We start from the raw sequence: 19,230 nt of genomic DNA, 5'->3' as shown, positions 1-19,230 counted from the left end.
ATGTGCTGTGACCTCATACAGCCATATGTTGTGACCTCATACAGTCATGTGCTGTGACCTCATACAGTCATGTGCTGTGACCTCATACAGTCATTTGCTGTGACTCATACAGTCATGTGCTGTGACCTCAAAGTCATGTGCTATGACCTCATACAGTCATGTGCTGTGACCTCATACAGGCATGTTCCGTGACCTCATAGTCATTTGCTGTGACTCATACAGTCATTTGCTGTGACTCATACAGTCATGTGCTGTGACCTCATACAGCCATATGTTGTGACCTCATACAGTCATGTGCTGTGACCTCATACATTCATGTGCTGTGACTCATACAGTCATGGGCTGTGACCTCATACAGTCATGTGCTGTGACCTCATACAGTCATGTGCTGTGACCTCATACAGTCATGTGCTGTAACCTCGTACGAAACTAGAACGTCACTCGGTAGAGAGCATACCTGCGCTCGGCTGAACAGTTTATATTTTGTATCCCACTGATAGGCCGGATCGGAATTTGAACCTAAACCAAAATCGAATCACTTCATTCTTGCCACCTAACCAACTCAAATCCACCTAATTTTAACATATTCCATCTGTTACGTTTTAAAATAACATGCTATGCTGTATATTGGTTTTTGAAATATTGTACTATACTGTATATTGTTTTTTGAAATATCGTGCTACACTGTACATTCCTTTTTTTAAATATCGTGCTACACTGTACATTCCTTTTTTGAAATATTGTGCTATAATGTACATTCTTTTTTGAAATATCGTGCTATAATGTACATTCTTTTTTGAAATATCGTGCTACACTGTACATTCTTTTTTGAAATATCGTGCTATAATGTACATTCTTTTTTGAAATATCGTGCTACACTGTACATTCTTTTTTGAAATATCGTGCTATAATGTACATTCTTTTTTGAAATATCGTGCTATAATGTACATTCTTTTTTGAAATATCGTGCTATAATGTACATTCTTTTTTGAAATATCGTGCTATAATGTACATTCTTTTTTGAAATATCGTGCTATAATGTACATTCCTTTTTGAAATATCGTGCTATAATGTACATTCTTTTTTGAAATATCGTGCTATAATGTACATTCCTTTTTGAAATATCGTGCTATAATGTACATTCCTTTTTGAAATATCGTGCTATAATGTACATTCTTTTTTGAAATATCGTGCTATAATGTACATTCCTTTTTGAAATATCGTGCTATAATGTACATTATTTTTTGAAATATCGTGCTATAATGTACATTCTTTTTTGAAATATCGTGCTATAATGTACATTCCTTTTTGAAATATCGTGCTATAATGTACATTCTTTTTTGAAATATCGTGCTATAATGTACATTCTTTTTTGAAATATCGTGCTATAATGTACATTCTTTTTTGAAATATCGTGCTATAATGTACATTCTTTTTTGAAATATCGTGCTATAATGTACATTCCTTTTTGAAATATCGTGCTATAATGTACATTCTTTTTTGAAATATCGTGCTATAATGTACATTCTTTTTTGAAATATCGTGCTATAATGTACATTCTTTTTTGAAATATCGTGCTATAATGTACATTATTTTTTGAAATATCGTGCTATAATGTACATTCTTTTTTGAAATATCGTGCTATAATGTACATTCCTTTTTGAAATATCGTGCTATAATGTACATTCTTTTTTGAAATATCGTGCTATAATGTACATTCCTTTTTGAAATATCGTGCTATAATGTACATTATTTTTTGAAATATCGTGCTATAATGTACATTCTTTTTTGAAATATCGTGCTATAATGTACATTCCTTTTTGAAATATCGTGCTATAATGTACATTCTTTTTTGAAATATCGTGCTATAATGTACATTCTTTTTTGAAATATCGTGCTATAATGTACATTCTTTTTTGAAATATCGTGCTATAATGTACATTCTTTTTTGAAATATCGTGCTATAATGTACATTCCTTTTTGAAATATCGTGCTATAATGTACATTCTTTTTTGAAATATCGTGCTATAATGTACATTCTTTTTTGAAATATCGTGCTATAATGTACATTCTTTTTTGAAATATCGTGCTATAATGTACATTATTTTTTGAAATATCGTGCTATAATGTACATTCTTTTTTGAAATATCGTGCTATAATGTACATTCCTTTTTGAAATATCGTGCTATAATGTACATTCTTTTTTGAAATATCGTGCTATAATGTACATTCTTTTTTGAAATATCATGCTATAATGTACATTCCTTTTTGAAATATCGTGCTATAATGTAAATTCTTTTTTGAAATATCGTGCTATAATGTACATTCTTTTTTGAAATATCGTGCTATAATGTACATTCTTTTTTGAAATATCGTGCTATAATGTACATTCCTTTTTGAAATATCGTGCTATAATGTACATTCTTTTTTGAAATATCGTGCTATAATGTACATTCCTTTTTGAAATATCGTGCTATAATGTACATTCTTTTTTGAAATATCGTGCTATAATGTACATTCTTTTTTGAAATATCGTGCTATAATGTACATTCTTTTTTTTATATTGTGCTGTATATTCTTTTTTGAAATATCATGCTTTGCTGTATTATTTTTGGCCATATCTCTCAATGTTGAAGAATCACTTAATACATTTAAAAATTCTAGTATCCGGATCCAGATGTGGATCTTCACCAAAATCGAATCATTTCGGTCTTGTCACACACCCAACCTACATACGAAGTTTCATCTGAATCCGTCCACTATGTTTTCAGATGTCCAGCTCACATACAGACAAAAAAGCAGACGGCTAGACAGAGACAGGGGTGAAAAGGTAACGTCAGTCTACCTTCGGTGGCAGAGGTAATAATGCCGCAGATCCTTCATAAAGGTCATAGTCGAAGCGTATTGGGTGTGCATGCAAAACAAGCACAAAAATAGCTCCATGGGAGACTGATGGTTATTGCCACTTGTTTTCCTCGAAGATTTAAAAATAAATTACCTGAATTTGAGGTGAAACCCCGCTTCTGAGGGTCCCTCTTATCGGAGGCGGATCCAGATTTGGTGCAAAACCCCATGAGACATTAATGTTCTGATACATGGTACCAAATTTGGAAAATACCTCTCAGGTAGTTGTGGAGAAGACGTTTAAGTGAAAATAATGGATTCGGAAAGAGGGCCCGTGGCCCCCTCTCTGGGGGAGATACGACCACGAGGAGTACAAATTAAGGTTATGGCATAGTCCCGATTTATTGTGGTGAGTTTGGTCTGGATCTGACTTTATGAGAAGGTTTTTCAAGAAAATACCAATATTTGGGGCAAACCCCCTTTGAACCCCATATAAGGGTCGAATCCGAATGGGGGGCACATGTATTACCATACGTTAAAATGTACCATACAATAAAAGTAGAATCAAAATCCAAAAACATCGTGACCGATGTCCCTGGACAGTGTAAAATTCAATCACACGTACAATAATTATCTTTTAAGAGTGAAAAAAAGAATTTTGGAGTCATTTTAACCAACCTCTTGTGGAGCATATTATTTAATTACATCGGGTTTTAAAATTAAAAAAACACTTTTTCCTATTTCCCCCCCGATTTTACTCTGGATTTTGACGAAATCAATGAGGCCATGAGTTCCGATCGTCAAATGTTTAATCGGATTTCGAATATCAGCTTTAATAAGCCTATACGATACATTATTAAATCTTGACAGGAGCCAATGAGATTGCATCCAGCCTCACACAGCCAATCAGCATAATCGCAAATAGACAAATGGACAGCCATCTCTATTATATATCTATACATGTACATATATATACATACATACATACAGTCACGTGAAAAAGTAAGTACACCCCATGTAAAGTTTTGACTTTTTCAACATATTTCAATATTTGATCTTCATTTCAACAATATTGAGAGATAACGGTGATATATGGTCTCTGGTCTTATTAGTCAGGTTCACTATGTTTTTTCGTTCAAAATCATGGTAGATTAGCAAACCTATACATTTTTGGAAACGTTATTACATGGAAAATCTGAAAATCAATGTTTACATTTGCCAATTCCGACCAATTCGATTCGACCAATTCGACCAATCGACCAATTCCATTCGACCAATTCGACCATTCAACCAATCGCTTCGATCGACCATTCGACCAATTCGATCGATTCGATTCGATTCGATTCATCGAATTCGATTCGATCGACCATTCGACCAATTCGATTTGCCAATCAATTTGACCGACCTTTGCTTGTGTGGAACGGACTGTGAAAACGATGCGGACTATATTGTCGGATACGACACACAGGACAGTGATGACGAACTCTAAATGGCATATTCTGTAATCGTGTATGTTTGATGCCATTGACTGCCTGTGTATATTTTGTCATTGACTGCCTGTGTAGATGTGAAGTTATACTGACTGCATGTGTATATATGATTTTGCTGACTGCCTGTGTATGTTTGGTGATATGAATTATTGTGACACATTTTGATGTTATTAACTGCCTGTACAAAATGATAACATGTATTTGATTATGCAACTTATCGCGAATATAAAGACAGTATTTTGCAATTCAAAACCTTTGATTCGTGTCTTACCATTCCCCATAGCACTAATTTGATACTTTCATTGGATTCCTTGTCCCTGAAAATATAGGTTTAGTATATTTTAAAAAGTTTTTAGGGTAATTAGAGGCAGAAATAGAACAAAATATGTATTTTACAGTGGCCATTTTGAAAATCCAAAATGGCCGCCATACAGGTATCTCTCCAAATGTAAGCATTGATTTTTAGTTTCCTTATGCTATAACCTTTCCAAAAATGTATAGGTTTGCTAATCTACCATGATTTTGAACGAAATATAATTTATTGACATCGTGAACCTGACTATATGTGGTCAAACTGTATTAAGCCAAAAATGGTCTCCCTGATCATAAATGGTCCCTCTGATCATCAATGGTCCCTCTGATCATAAATGGTCCCTCTGAGCTCCCTCTGATCATCAATGCTCCCTCTGAGCTCCCTCTGATCATCAATGCTCCCTCTGATCATAAATGGTCCCTCTGAGCTCCCTCTGATCATAAATGGTCCCTCTGAGCTCCCTCTGATCATCAATGCTCCCTCTGATCATAAATGCTCCCTCTGAGCTCCCTCTGATCATCAATGCTCCCTCTGATCATAAATGCTCCCTCTGAGCTCCCTCTGATCATCAATGCTCCCTCTGATCATAAATGCTCCCTCTGAGCTCCCTCTGATCATCAATGCTCCCTCTGATCATAAATGGTCCCTCTGATCATCAATGCTCCCTCTGATCATAAATGGCTCCTCTGATCATAAATGGTCCCTCTGATCATTAATGGTCCCTCTGATCATTAATGGTCCCTCTGATCAAAAATGCTCCCTCTGAGCTCCCTCTGATCATAAATGGTCCCTTTGATCATAAATGGTCCCTCTGATCATAAATGGTCCCTTTGATCATAAATGGATGGGCCCTCTGATCATAAATGGTCCCTCTGATCATAAATGGTCCCTCTGATCATAAATGGTCCCTCTGATCATAAATGCTCCCTCTGATCATAAATGGTCCCTCTGATCATAAATGGTCCCTCTGATCATAAATGCTCCCTCTGATCATAAATGGTCCTTCTGATCATAAATGGTCCCTTTGATCATAAATGGTCCCTCTGATCATAAATGCTCCCTCTGATCATAAATGGTCCCTCCGATCATAAATGGTCCCTCCGATCATAAATGGTCCCTCTGATCATAAATGGTCCCTCCGATCATAAATGGTCCCTCTGATCATAAATGGTCCCTCCGATCATAAATGGTCCCTCTGATCATAAATGGTTCCTCAGATCATAAATGGTCCCTCTGAGCAACCATTGTTAGCACAACGTAATTGTACTAATGCAGCAACTAATGCAGCAGCTAAAACATTTCAAACGATGTTACGAACCGAAATATGTGAAACAGTTGATCAATCTCAGAGTCACCGTGGAACAATGGCGTTTTCGTGACCATTTCAGCAAAGATGGCTCCCACGCTCCATACGTCAATGGGGGTGGAGTAACGGGCAGCACCCAGAAGCACCTCAGGTGCTCGGTACCACAGCGTCACCACCTGCAGCACGGTAAGCAGACAGGAATTCCCCATGAGCAGTCACTGAGAATGACATGTGTTACAGCATCCGTGAAATGTCAGCATTCTTTCACTCAAAGTGAGGCCTGAGTAGCTCTGCCTTTGATCCGATAACCCTGGGGTCAAAAGGTCGATGGGAGCATCTCCAGCCTTGGGACGTCACATCGGGACGTCACATTACAAAGCACATCTGGATCCATTGTGAACAAATTGCATTTCCAAACCAACCGGACTGATGTTGCTTTCATCCACAAGTTACATTGGCCCAATAAAACGTAACAATAAAACATGCTTTTTCAGGGATAACAATCTCATTGTACTTTACAATGGGAACATTGACATGCATTCCCATTTATACCAGGAATAAGAGCAATTTTCCCAAACGGACTCACTCAAAAAAGACTAATGGCTCATCGTATTAGTTGTTGTGGTGATTGTTTTCTTTTATAAATCCAGGATCCATCATCACTAAAAAGCGACAGCACAGGTCGGACGGGCCTCGTTATGCCCACCTGAGGTGTCGTTGGCCGGAGGAGGTTTTCACGAACCGGCTGTCCAGGTCTGATGTTCCATTAAAGGCGATAACTCGCCTACTCGTTAGGAAGGACATTGTGGGATCTTTAACCTCCAGCAACTGATGTCAGCACACATGACGCGAAGTTTAACATCCACCAATTGATGACAGCACACATGACGCCCAGTGAAACACCCACCAACTGATGCCAGCACACATGACGCCCAGTGAAACACCCACCAACTGATGCCAGCACACATGACGCCCAGTGAAACACCCACCAACTGATGCCAGCACACATGACGCCTAGTTTAACATCCACCAACTGATGCCAGCACACATGACGCCCAGTTAAACACCCACCAACTGATGCCAGCACACATGACGCCCAGTTTAACATCCACCAACTGATGCCAGCACACATGACGCCCAGTTTAACATCCACCAAATGATGCCAGCACACATGACGCCCAGTTTAACATCCACCAACTGATGCCAGCACACATGACGCCCAGTTTAACATCCACCAACTGATGCCAGCGCACATGACGCCCAGTTAAACATCCACCAACTGATGCCAGCACACATGACGCCCAGTTTAACATCCACCAATTGATGACAGCACACATGACGCCCAGTTAAACACCCACCAACTGATGCCAGCACACATGACGCCCAGTTTAACATCCAGCAACTGATGCCAGCACACATGACGCCCAGTTAAACACCCACCAACTGATGCCAGCACACATGACGCCAAGTTTAACATCCACCAAATGATGCCAGCACACATGACGCGAAGTTTAACATCCACCAATTGATGTCAGCACACATGACGTGAAGTTTAACATCCACCAACTGATGTCAGCACACATGACGCCCAGTTAAACACCCACCAACTGATGCCAGCACACATGACGCCCAGTTTAACATCCACCAACTGATGCCAGCACACATGACGCCCAGTTAAACACCCACCAACTGATGCCAGCACACAGGACGCCCAGTTAAACACCCACCAACTGATGCCAGCACACATGACGCCCAGTTTAACATCCACCAACTGATGCCAGCGCACATGACGCGAAGTTTAACATCCACCAACTGATGCCAGCGCACATGACGCGAAGTTTAACATCCACCAACTGATGTCAGCACACATGACGCGAAGTTTAACATCCACCAACTGATGTCAGCACACATGACGCCCAGTTAAACACCCACCAACTGATGCCAGCACACATGACGCCCAGTTTAACATCCACCAACTGATGCCAGCACACATGACGCCCAGTTTAACATCCACCAACTGATGCCAGCACACATGACGCCCAGTTAAACACCCACCAACTGATGCCAGCGCACATGACGCCCAGTTAAACACCCACCAACTGATGCCAGCACACATGACGCCCAGTTTAACATCCACCAACTGATGCCAGCGCACATGACGCGAAGTTTAACATCCACCAACTGATGCCAGCGCACATGACGCGAAGTTTAACATCCACCAACTGATGTCAGCACACATGACGCGAAGTTTAACATCCACCAACTGATGTCAGCACACATGACGCCCAGTTAAACACCCACCAACTGATGCCAGCACACATGACGCCCAGTTTAACATCCATCAATTGGTGTCAGCACACATGACGCCCAGTTAAACACCCACCAACTGATGCCAGCACACATGACGCCCAGTTAAACACACACCAACTGATGTCAGCACACATGACGCCCAGTTAAACACCCACCAACTGATGCCAGCACACATGACGCCCAGTTAAACACCCACCAACTGATGCCAGCACACATGACGCCCAGTTAAACACCCACCAACTGATGCCAGCACACATGACGCCCAGTTTGACATCCACCTACTGATGTCAGCACACATGATGCCCAGGTTAACATCCACCAACTGATGCCAGCACACATGACGCCCAGGTTAACACCCACCAACTGATGTCAGCACACATGACGCCCAGTTAAACACCCACCAACTGATGCCAGCACAAATGACGCCCAGTTAAACACCCACCAACTGATGCCAGCACACATGACGCCCAGTTTGACATCCACCTACTGATGTCAGCACACATGACGCCCAGGTTAACATCCACCAACTGATGCCAGCACACATGACGCCAAGTTTAACATCCACAAACTGATGACAGCACACATGACGCGAAGTTTAACATCCAACAATTGATGTCATCCAACACATGACGCCAAGTTTAACATCCACCAACTGATGTCAGCACACATGACGCCCAGTTTAACATCCACCAACTGATGTCAGCACACATGATGCCCAGTTTAACATCCACCAACTGATGTCAGCACACATGACGCCAAGTTTAACATCCACCAACTGATGTCAGCACACATGATGCCCAGTTTAACATCCACCAACTGATGCCAGCACACATGACACCCAGTTTAACATCCACCAACTGATGTCAGCACACATGACGCCCAGTTTAACATCCACCAACTGATGCCATCACACATGACGGCCAGTTTAACATCCACCAACTGATGCCAGCACACATGACGCCCAGTTTAACATCCACCAACTGATGTCAGCACACATGACCCCCAGTTTAACATCCACCAACTGATGCCAGCACACATGACGCCCAGTTTAACATCCACCAACTGATGTCAGCACACATGACGCCCAGTTTAACATCCACCAACTGATGTCAGCACACATGACGCCCAGTTTAACATCCACCAACTGATGTCAGCGCACATGACGGCCAATTTAACATCCACCAACTGATGCCAGCACACATGACGCCAAGTTTAACATTCACCAACTGATGTCAGCACACATGATGGCCAGTTTAACATCCACCAACTGATGCCAGCACGCATGACGCCCAGTTTAACATCCACCAACTGATGTCAGCACACATGACGCGAAGTTTAACATCCACCAACTGATGCCAGCACACATGACGCCCGGTTTAACATCCACCAATTGATGCCAGCACACATGATGGGCAGTTTAACATCCACCAACTGATGCCAGCACACATGACGCCCAGTTTAACATCCACCAACTGATGTCAGCACACATGACGGCCAGTTTAACATCCACCAACTGATGCCAGCACACATGACTCTCGGTTTAACATCCACCAACTGATATTGGTAGACATGACGCCCAGATTAACCTCCATCTGAGGGAGGGAACACAACCTATCCTGGAAACCTTAAAATATTATCAGGATAATGCTCAACATTGGAGAAAAGATATCGAAAACCACATTTAGAGATATTACAGTGCACACATGTGTGATAATGAGATGATTAAGCATTTACTGGAGAGGGGAATTGAAAGAGGTTGGGTGGGATTGTTGTTCTTGTTGTTGTATATATCTGCAGGTGTTCTTGGACCAAATCTGGGCCGCTGATTTCAAATCTGTAGTCAGAATTTAGCACGAAGCACGTCGAGTTTTCAAAATATTGTCATGAATTTTGGGTAGGGGCATATATAGATCCAGGTAGATCTGCATAGGTAGGTGCTCCGATGTCGCAAAGAAGAACCATCTCGATGTAAGTAAGTCAGGGACCTGTCTAGCCTGGTTTGTCAGATTAAGAGTATACCTGTGATCATACAAGGATGATCGGGTGATAGGTAGAGTAGGGATTATGCTAGTTCCCCTGTATGTCAGAGCTGGTTATCATTCCATTTGTCCCATATGGCAATGCACCATTACCATCGTGATCCAATGCCTTTACAAAGTTTTTCACAAGGCCAAGGTTGATGTGAAGAGGTGGAAGGTAGACTTTTTGTGGGTCTACCAATGGCTTATGATGCACATTGTACCCGCCAACTATGTGTTCATGCCTTTCAGTCCAGTCTTTTACAACATAATGATTGTTGTCATCATGGCTGTTCCATAGGCACAAGAAGCACCTGTATTTTGTGTACCCCAGCTGCAGTCCAAGGAGGAGAGAAATCACTTTTACATCTCGAATTTTTATTTTTTTTAGATCTCACAATTTTCTCTAAAAATAAGTTGAAATTGACAAATGTATTTGGTCTCCACAATTCTTTATTTCCCTGTTAATATTACAGAACCTTTGTTTTTGATTCAGAACTTAATATGTCCTTTTAAATCATAAAATAAAAAGAAATGGCATTGACAAAATTATTGACACCCGAGACTTAATATTTGGTGGCACGGCCTTTGGACAAAATACCTGCAGCCAAGCGCTTCCTATAGCCATGAATGAGCTTCCTACACATCTCTACTGGCAGTTTGTCCCACTCTTCTTGTGCAAACTGCTCCAGTTCTCCCAGATTTGAAGGGTGCCTTCTCCCAACTGCTGTTTTCAGATCTCCCCACAGGTGTTCAATGGGTTTTATATCTGGACGCATTGCTGGCCACTTCAGAACAGTCCAGCGTTTTGTCTTGAACCATTCCTGAGTGCTTTTTGAAGTGTGTTTGAGGTCATTGTCCTGCTGCAAGACCCATGACTTTTGACGGAGACTCAGCTTTCTGACACTGGGTTGAACATTGCACTCCAAAATGCCTTGGTAATCTCCTGATTTCATGATGCCATGCACACATTCAAGGTACCCAGTGCCAGAGGCAGCACAGCAACTCCAAAACATCACTGAACCTCCTCCATGTTTGACTGTAGGGAAGGTGTTCTTTTCTTTGAAGGCTTCATTTTGTTTTCTGCAAACATAGAGATGATGTGCTTTGCCAAAAGCTCTAATTTGGTCTCATCTGTCCACAGGACATTCTCCCAGAAGGATTTTGGCTTGTTCAGGTGTGTTTTGGCAAACTCCAGTCGGGGTTTCTCACCAGTGGGGTCCTCCTGGGTCTCCTACCATAGAACGCCCTTTTAATGAGTTGTCGACGGATGGTGCGAGTTGAAACTGTCGTATCCTGTGTCTAAAGCTCAGCTTGAATTTGTTTGGCAGTTGATTGAGATGCTTTCTCCACCATTCAAACAATCCTTTGCTGCAATCTTCGATCACGTTTTCTCTTGTGGAAACGTCCAGGGAGGTTGGCTTCAGTGCCATGGGTTTAACTTCCTGATAACATTGCGTACGGTGGACACAGGAACATCAAGGTCTCTGGAGATGGACTTTTAGCCTTGAGATTGTCCATGCTTGGCTATCATCTTGTGTCTGACCTCCTCAGACAATTCTCTGGATTTCTTTCTTTTCTCCATGCTCATTGGAGACGGTGACACACACAGTGACACAAAACAGCAGAATCACTCTTCTTCTTTATTCAAACTGGTTGAATGAGTGATATTTATATTGCAGGCACCTGCAATTCACCACAGATTAGTTCAATTCCAAGGTAAAGCAGAATCACATGCTTGAAATCCAATTATTTCTGACAACTTCTAAAAGGTGCCAATAATATTGTCCGGGCCATTTTAGGATTTCTGTGTGGAATAAGCTAAGATTTAGTAAAAAAAAATTCGCTTTTTTTGTTTTGTTCCACTGCAAACAAAAGAAATACACATGTGGATAGCTAAAGATTTTTTAATTTCAACAATTTTCTGGAAGAAATGGTGAATTATTTGAAAAAAGTGCAAGGGTGCCAATATTTTTACCACGACTGTAATTCTAACATTGAGCTTTAGCTTGGTGTTGGGTTTAAAACTAGTTCCTTGCTTTGGATTGTTAACAAAAAGTTGTCTCAATGAAACAGAAAACCAAATACTGCATTGGAGTCAACAGAAGAAACACAAAAAAACACAAGGTAAAGGGCAAAGATGGAGTCATCAGAAGGAACCTGGGTAGGATTCGGGTTTCAGCTGCTACTCCACTACCCTCAAACCCATCCAGGCACAGTCAAGTGAACCTACCAGAAAAAAGAATTCTGCAAGAATTCAGTTCTCCTTGGACATATAGATGAAAAAAGAGAGAAATAAAGAAGAAGCAAGAATTAAAACGAATAAAGAGAAATATGAAAAAGTAGAAAGAAATATGAAAGGAACAAAGCTGCCTAACTCCTAGCCCGAGTTACTTCCCTTAACTCCTAGCCCTAACTCCTAGCCCTAGCTCCTATCCCTAACTCCTAGCCCTAACTCCTAGCCCTAGCTCCTATCCCTAACTCCTAGCCCTAACTCCTAGCTCCGAGCCCGAACTCCTAGCTCTAACTCCTAGCCCTAGTTACTTCCCTTAACTCCTAGCCCTAACTCCTAGCTTAGGGCCCCTAGCCCTAACTCTGAGGCCTAACTCCTAACTCTGAGCCCTAACTCCAACTCCGAGCCCTAACTCCTGGCCAAAACCCCTAGCCCTAGTTACTTCCCTTAACTCCTAACCCTAGTTACTTCCCTTAAGTCTTAGCCCTAGTTACCTCCCTTAACTCCTAGCCCTACCTACTAGCCCTAACTCCTAGCCTTAACTCCTAGCCCTAACTCTTAGCCCTAACTCCTAGCCCTAGCTCCTATCCCTAACTCCTATCCCTAACTCCTAGCCCTAACTCCTAGCCCTAGTTACCTCCGTTAACTCCTAGCCCTACCTACTAGCCCTAACTCCTAGCCCTAACTCCTAGCCCTAACTCTTAGCCCTAACTCCTAGCCCTAGCTCCTATCCCTAACTCCTATCCCTAGCTCCTAGCTCTAACTCCTAGCCCTAGTTACTTCCCTTAACTTCTAGCCCTAGCTCCTAGCCCTAAATCCTAGTCCTAACTCCTAGCCCTAACTCCTAGCTCCTAGCCCCAGCTCTGAGGCCTAACTCCTAGCCCTATCTCCGAAGCCAAGCTCCACACCCGAGCTCCTCACCCTAACTCCTTCCCTTAACTCCTCGCCTTAACTCCTAGCCCTAACTCTTCGCCCTAACTCCTCGCCCTAACTCCTCACCCTAGCTCCTCGCTCTAGCTCCTCGCCCTAACTCCTCGCCCTAACTCCTCCCCCTAACTCCTCGCCCTAACTCCTCGCCCTAACTCCTCACCCTAACTCCTAGCCCTATCTCCTAGGCCTAGCTCCTCGCCCTAACTCCTCACCCTAACTCCTCACCCTAACTCGTAGCCCTATCTCCTAGGCCTAGCTCCTCGCCCTAACTCCTCGCCCTAACTCCTCACCATAACTCCTAGCCCTATCTCCTAGGCCTAGCTCCTCGCCCTAACTCCTCACCCTAACTCCTAGCCCTATCTCCTAGCCCTATCTCCTAGGCCTCGCTCCTCGCCCTAACTCCTCGCCCTAACTCCTCACGCTAACTCCTAGCCCTATCTCCTAGGCCTAGCTCCTCGCCCTAACTCCTCGCCCTAACTCCTCACGCTAACTCCTAGCCCTATCTCCTAGGCCTAGCTCCTCGCCCTAACTCCTCGCCCTAACTCCTCGCCCTAACTCCTCACCCTATCTCCTAGCCCTATCTCCTAGGCCTAGCTCCTCGCCCTAACTCCTCGCCCTAACTCCTCACGCTAACTCCTAGCCCTATCTCCTAGGCCAAGCTCCTCGCCATAATTCCTCACCCTAACTCCTCGCACTAACCTCTAGCCCTAAAACAGTCAATTAGGTTTTCATTAATTATTAAATAAGCATCTGATTTGCACTTTGGTTTATTTCTTTGGGATGACAATGAAGTTATCAGAAAGTAAACAAACACCATAAATCCTTGAACAAGTGAATGGGTAAATATGAACCCGGGGGTGTTTGTGTAAATTGACCTCAGAGTGTGATGTTAGTTGCCATTAACTCAATAGACTGTGTTGTTAGTCGAGTTAATTTCAGCAGATATTTTCATTGTATATATTTTGTCTTGACAAGTAAACTACAACAATGTGATTTATCAAAGTGTAATCTCAGGTTGTATTGGAGGAAGCATTTGATATGAACTTAAGGAATTTCCAGCAAGAGTTTGGAATCCATGAGTCGAACTTCCCGCCGGGGTCGGAGTGTTACCTAGTCTCGTCTCCGGTATGAGCCGATCTCGTCTCGTCTCCGGTATGAGCCGATCTCGTCTCGTCTCCGGTATGAGCCGATCTCGTCTCGTCTCCGGTATGAGCCGATCTCGTCTCGTCTCCGGTATGAGCCGATCTCGTCTCGTCTCCGGTATGAGCCGATCTCGTCTCGTCTCCGGTATGAGCCGATCTCGTCTCCGGTATGAGCTGATCTCGTCTCGTCTCCGGTATGAGCCGATCTCGTCTCGTCTCCGATATGAGCCGATCTCGTCTCGTCTCCGGTATGAGGCGATCTCGTCTCGTCTCCGGTATGAGGTGATCTCGTCTCGTCTCCGGTATGAGCCGATCTCGTCTCGTCTCCGGTATGAGGTGATCTCGTCTCGTCTCCGGTATGAGCCGATCTCGTCTCGTCTCCGGTATGAGCCGATCTCGTCTCGTCTCCGGTATGAGCCGATCTCGTCTCGTCTCCGGTATGAGCTGATCTCGTCTCGTCTCCGGTATGAGGTGATCTCGTCTCGTCTCCGGTATGAGCAGATCTCGTCTCGTCTCCGGAATGAGGTGATCTCGTCTCGTCTCCGGTATGAGCCGATCTCGTCTCGTCTCCGGTATGAGCCGATCTCGTCTCGTCTCCGGTATGAGCCGATCTCGTCTCGTCTCCGGTATGAGCCGATCTCGTCTCGTCTCCGGTATGAGGTGATCTCGTCTCGTCTCCGGTATGAGCCGATCTCGTCTCGTCTCCGGTATGAGCCGATCTCGTCTCGTCTCCGGTATGAGCAGATCTCGTCTCGTCTCCGGTATGAGGTGATCTCGTCTCGTCTCCGGTATGAGCTGATCTCGTCTCGTCTCCGGTATGAGCCGATCTCGTCTCGTCTCCGGTATGAGCAGATCTCGTCTCGTCTCCGGTATGAGCAGATCTCGTCTCGTCTCCGGTATGAGCCGATCTCGTCTCGTCTCCGGTATGAGCCGATCTCGTCTCGTCTCCGGTATGAGCCGATCTCGTCTCGTCTCCGGTATGAGCCGATCTCGTCTCGTCTCCGGTATGAGCCGATCTCGTCTCATCTCGTCTCCGGTATGAGCGGATCTCGTCTCGTCTCCGGTATGAGCAGATCTCGTCTCGTCTCCGGTATGAGCCGATCTCGTCTCGTCTCGTCTCCGGTATGAGCGGATCTCGTCTCGTCTCCAGTATGAGCCGATCTCGTCTCGTCTCCGGTATGAGCAGATCTCGTCTCATCTCCGGTATGAGTAGATCTCGTCTCGTCTCCAGTATGAGCAGATCTCGTCTCGTCTCCGGTATGAGCGGATCTCGTCTCGTCTCCGGTATGAGCGGATCTCGTCTCGTCTCCGGTATGAGCCGATCTCGTCTCGTCTCCGGTATGAGCCGATCTCGTCTCGTCTCCGGTATGAGCCGATCTTGTCTCGTCTCCGGTATGAGCCGATCTCGTCTCGTCTCCGGTATGAGCCGATCTCGCCTCGTCTCCGGTATGAGCTGATCTCGTCTCGTCTCCGGTATGAGCCGATCTCGTCTCGTCTCGTCTCCGGTATGAGGTGATCTCGTCTCGTCTCCGGTATGAGGTGATCTCGTCTCGTCTCCGGTATGAGCAGATCTCGTCTCGTCTCCGGTATGAGGTGATCTCGTCTCGTCTCCGGTATGAGCCGATCTCGTCTCGTCTCCGGTATGAGCCGATCTCGTCTCGTCTCCGGTATGAGCCGATCTCGTCTCGTCTCCGGTATGAGGTGATCTCGTCTCGTCTCCGGTATGAGCCGATCTCGTCTCGTCTCCGGTATGAGCCGATCTCGTCTCGTCTCCGGTATGAGCAGATCTCGTCTCATCTCCGGTATGAGGTGATCTCGTCTCGTCTCCGGTATGAGCTGATCTCGTCTCGTCTGCGGTATGAGCCGATCTCGTCTCGTCTCCGGTATGAGCAGATCTCGTCTCGTCTCCGGTATGAGCAGATCTCGTCTCGTCTCCGGTATGAGCCGATCTCGTCTCGTCTCCGGTATGAGCCGATCTCGTCTCGTCTCCGGTATGAGCCGATCTCGTCTCGTCTCCGGTATGAGCCGATCTCGTCTCGTCTCCGGTATGAGCCGATCTCGTCTCGTCTCGTCTCCGGTATGAGCGGATCTCGTCTCGTCTCCGGTATGAGCAGATCTCGTCTCATCTCCGGTATGAGCCGATCTCGTCTCGTCTCCGATATGAGCGGATCTCGTCTCGTCTCCGGTATGAGCCGATCTCGTCTCGTCTCGTCTCCGGTATGAGCGGATCTCGTCTCGTCTCCGGTATGAGCAGATCTCGTCTCGTCTCCGGTATGAGCCGATCTCGTCTCGTCTCGTCTCCGATATGAGCGGATCTCGTCTCGTCTCCGGTATGAGCCGATCTCGTCTCGTCTCCGGTATGAGCCGATCTCGTCTCGTCTCCGGTATGAGCAGATCTCGTCTCGTCTCCGGTATGAGCAGATCTCGTCTCGTCTCCGGTATGAGCAGATCTCGTCTCGTCTCCGGTATGAGCAGATCTCGTCTCGTCTCCGGTATGAGCCGATCTCGTCTCGTCTCCGGTATGAGCCGATCTCGTCTCGTCTCCGGTATGAGCCGATCTCGTCTCGTCTCCGGTATGAGCCGATCTCGTCTCGTCTCCGGTATGAGCCGATCTCGTCTCGTCTCCGGTATGAGCCGATCTCGTCTCGTCTCCGGTATGAGCCGATCTCGTCTCGTCTCCGGTATGAGCCGATCTCGTCTCGTCTCCGGTATGAGCCGATCTCGTCTCGTCTCCGGTATGAGCCGATCTCGTCTCGTCTCCGGTATGAGCCGATCTCGTCTCGTCTCGTCTCCGGTATGAGCGGATCTCGTCTCGTCTCCGGTATGAGCAGATCTCGTCTCGTCTCCGGTATGAGCCGATCTCGTCTCGTCTCCGGTATGAGCGGATCTCGTCTCGTCTCCGGTATGAGCCGATCTCGTCTCGTCTCCGGTATGAGCAGATCTCGTCTCGTCTCCGGTATGAGCAGATCTCGTCTCGTCTCCGGTATGAGCAGATCTCGTCTCGTCTCCGGTATGAGCCGATCTCGTCTCGTCTTCGGTATGAGCCGATCTCGTCTCGTCTCCGGTATGAGCCGATCTCGTCTCGTCTCCGGTATGAGCCGATCTCGTCTCGTCTCCGGTATGAGCCGATCTCGTCTCGTCTCCGGTATGAGCCGATCTCGTCTCGTCTCCGGTATGAGCCGATCCTGCTGGGAGGCAAACAGGAAGTCTGCCAGGATCGAAGATTGCCATCTAACATTCTGGTGCCCGAACCGCACTTTCCGCCGCAGGCCTAACCTACGATTCTTAGCCGTTTATCTCAGGTGGACGTTCTCTCTCCAGGGCCACCTGCGTGACGATCCTTTCAACAAAAGGCAGGATTGACATGCGTGAGAGCGCGGCCATGATGAACTTTACAAAAATCCATTTTTCACTTCATTCCTGCTCGGACTGCACCCATTGCTCAGATAACGCTCGTCATTAGTTTATGGGCGAGCGGCAACATGGCGGCTCCTTCATTATTTACATCTCTTGTCGAAGTTTGTACAAAGGGAGTAAAACACTGAACAAAAAGTTATTTTATACTTTCATACAAGGCTTGTCGTGGAACTCGCGTGCCAAAGACAATACGAGACATTATTTTGAAAGATATCGGTATACAATAGGACAACATCAATTGTTATATGGATTATAAACCTGGATTACCTGCATCATGAGCCAGGCCGAGGTTCGCACCTGAACACCAACAAGCCAACCCTGTCGTTGCGTGCATCACCTTTACCAATTATTTATTTAACTACAAAATCCTGAATAACTTGACACAGAGTACTTTTGATCAATCTCCCTTTTAAATGTCCACAGAATTTGTTTATTTCGATGTGATTATTTAGATCTTTAAGTAATAAACAAAGAACCAAACGTTGTTTTTCATTCTAATGTTTTGAGGTATTAGTTAAAAAAGCAAACCTGTGGGTACCGCCCCTAAAAATAGCGATGGTCATGACGTCATCTGCATGATGTAATCAAAGGCAAGGTAGTCTGAGCATGCAACAGAAAATGGCCGCAAACTCGCTTCAGATTCGTCAGAAAGTGAATTTGATGAAGATTTTTCTGATCAAGAATCTTCTGATAGTCCAAATCATGATAAAATAAACCGGGGTACCTAATACCCCTGGCGCTCACCTGGTAGAATAAACAGAATACTGCACCACCGACTAAAGGTATTTTAAACCAATTTTAGTGGTTGCTAGAAGACAAGGCAGCAGGTAGAATCATACTAACATAATCATGACTTTAAAGAAACCAAGAAAAAAATACCTATTTTGGGGGGCAACCACCCCTCCCCCAACCCCGTATACCTCCTAAGACCCCAATTTTTCTAATGACTTGAACAAACATAGGTGCATCATGGGTGATTAAGGGTGTGGTGAACTTTCATTGAAATCGCATGTATAGTCTCTGAGAAGAAAGCAAATACCTATTTTGGGGGCAACCCCGCCCCCCCGCCCACCCCGCTCCCCCCATAGACCCCCAAAGGGGCAGATTTTTTAAATGCCCGAAACATACTTTGGTAAATCACGGGTGATGAAGGTTGTGGTGAAGTTTCATCGAAATCGTGAGTGCAGTTTCAGAGTGCATTTTTTTTAATGCCATGAACAAACTTTA

At 44.8% G+C, this 19,230-nt stretch overlaps 1 protein-coding gene across 1 annotated transcript in view; it reads right to left on the bottom strand.

Annotated features, from left to right (window-relative positions):
* Positions 1-19,230, bottom strand: part of LOC137433070 (cyclin-dependent kinase 1-like) — a 110,673-nt gene that overhangs the window by 20,233 nt on the left and 71,210 nt on the right. The window contains exon 5 of the mRNA XM_068125514.2: positions 5,966-6,129. Within this exon, the coding sequence (XP_067981615.1) occupies positions 5,966-6,129 (164 nt within the window). The remainder of the gene's footprint in view (positions 1-5,965; positions 6,130-19,230) is intronic.

This window comes from Myxine glutinosa, chromosome 8 (genome assembly GCF_964187855.1).
Source record: "Myxine glutinosa chromosome 8, kmMyxGlut1.1, whole genome shotgun sequence".
Taxonomy (NCBI): Eukaryota; Metazoa; Chordata; class Myxini; order Myxiniformes; family Myxinidae; genus Myxine; species Myxine glutinosa.
The sequence above is the reverse complement of the archived record's forward strand: the minus strand, read 5'-3'. Positions and strand labels throughout refer to the sequence as shown.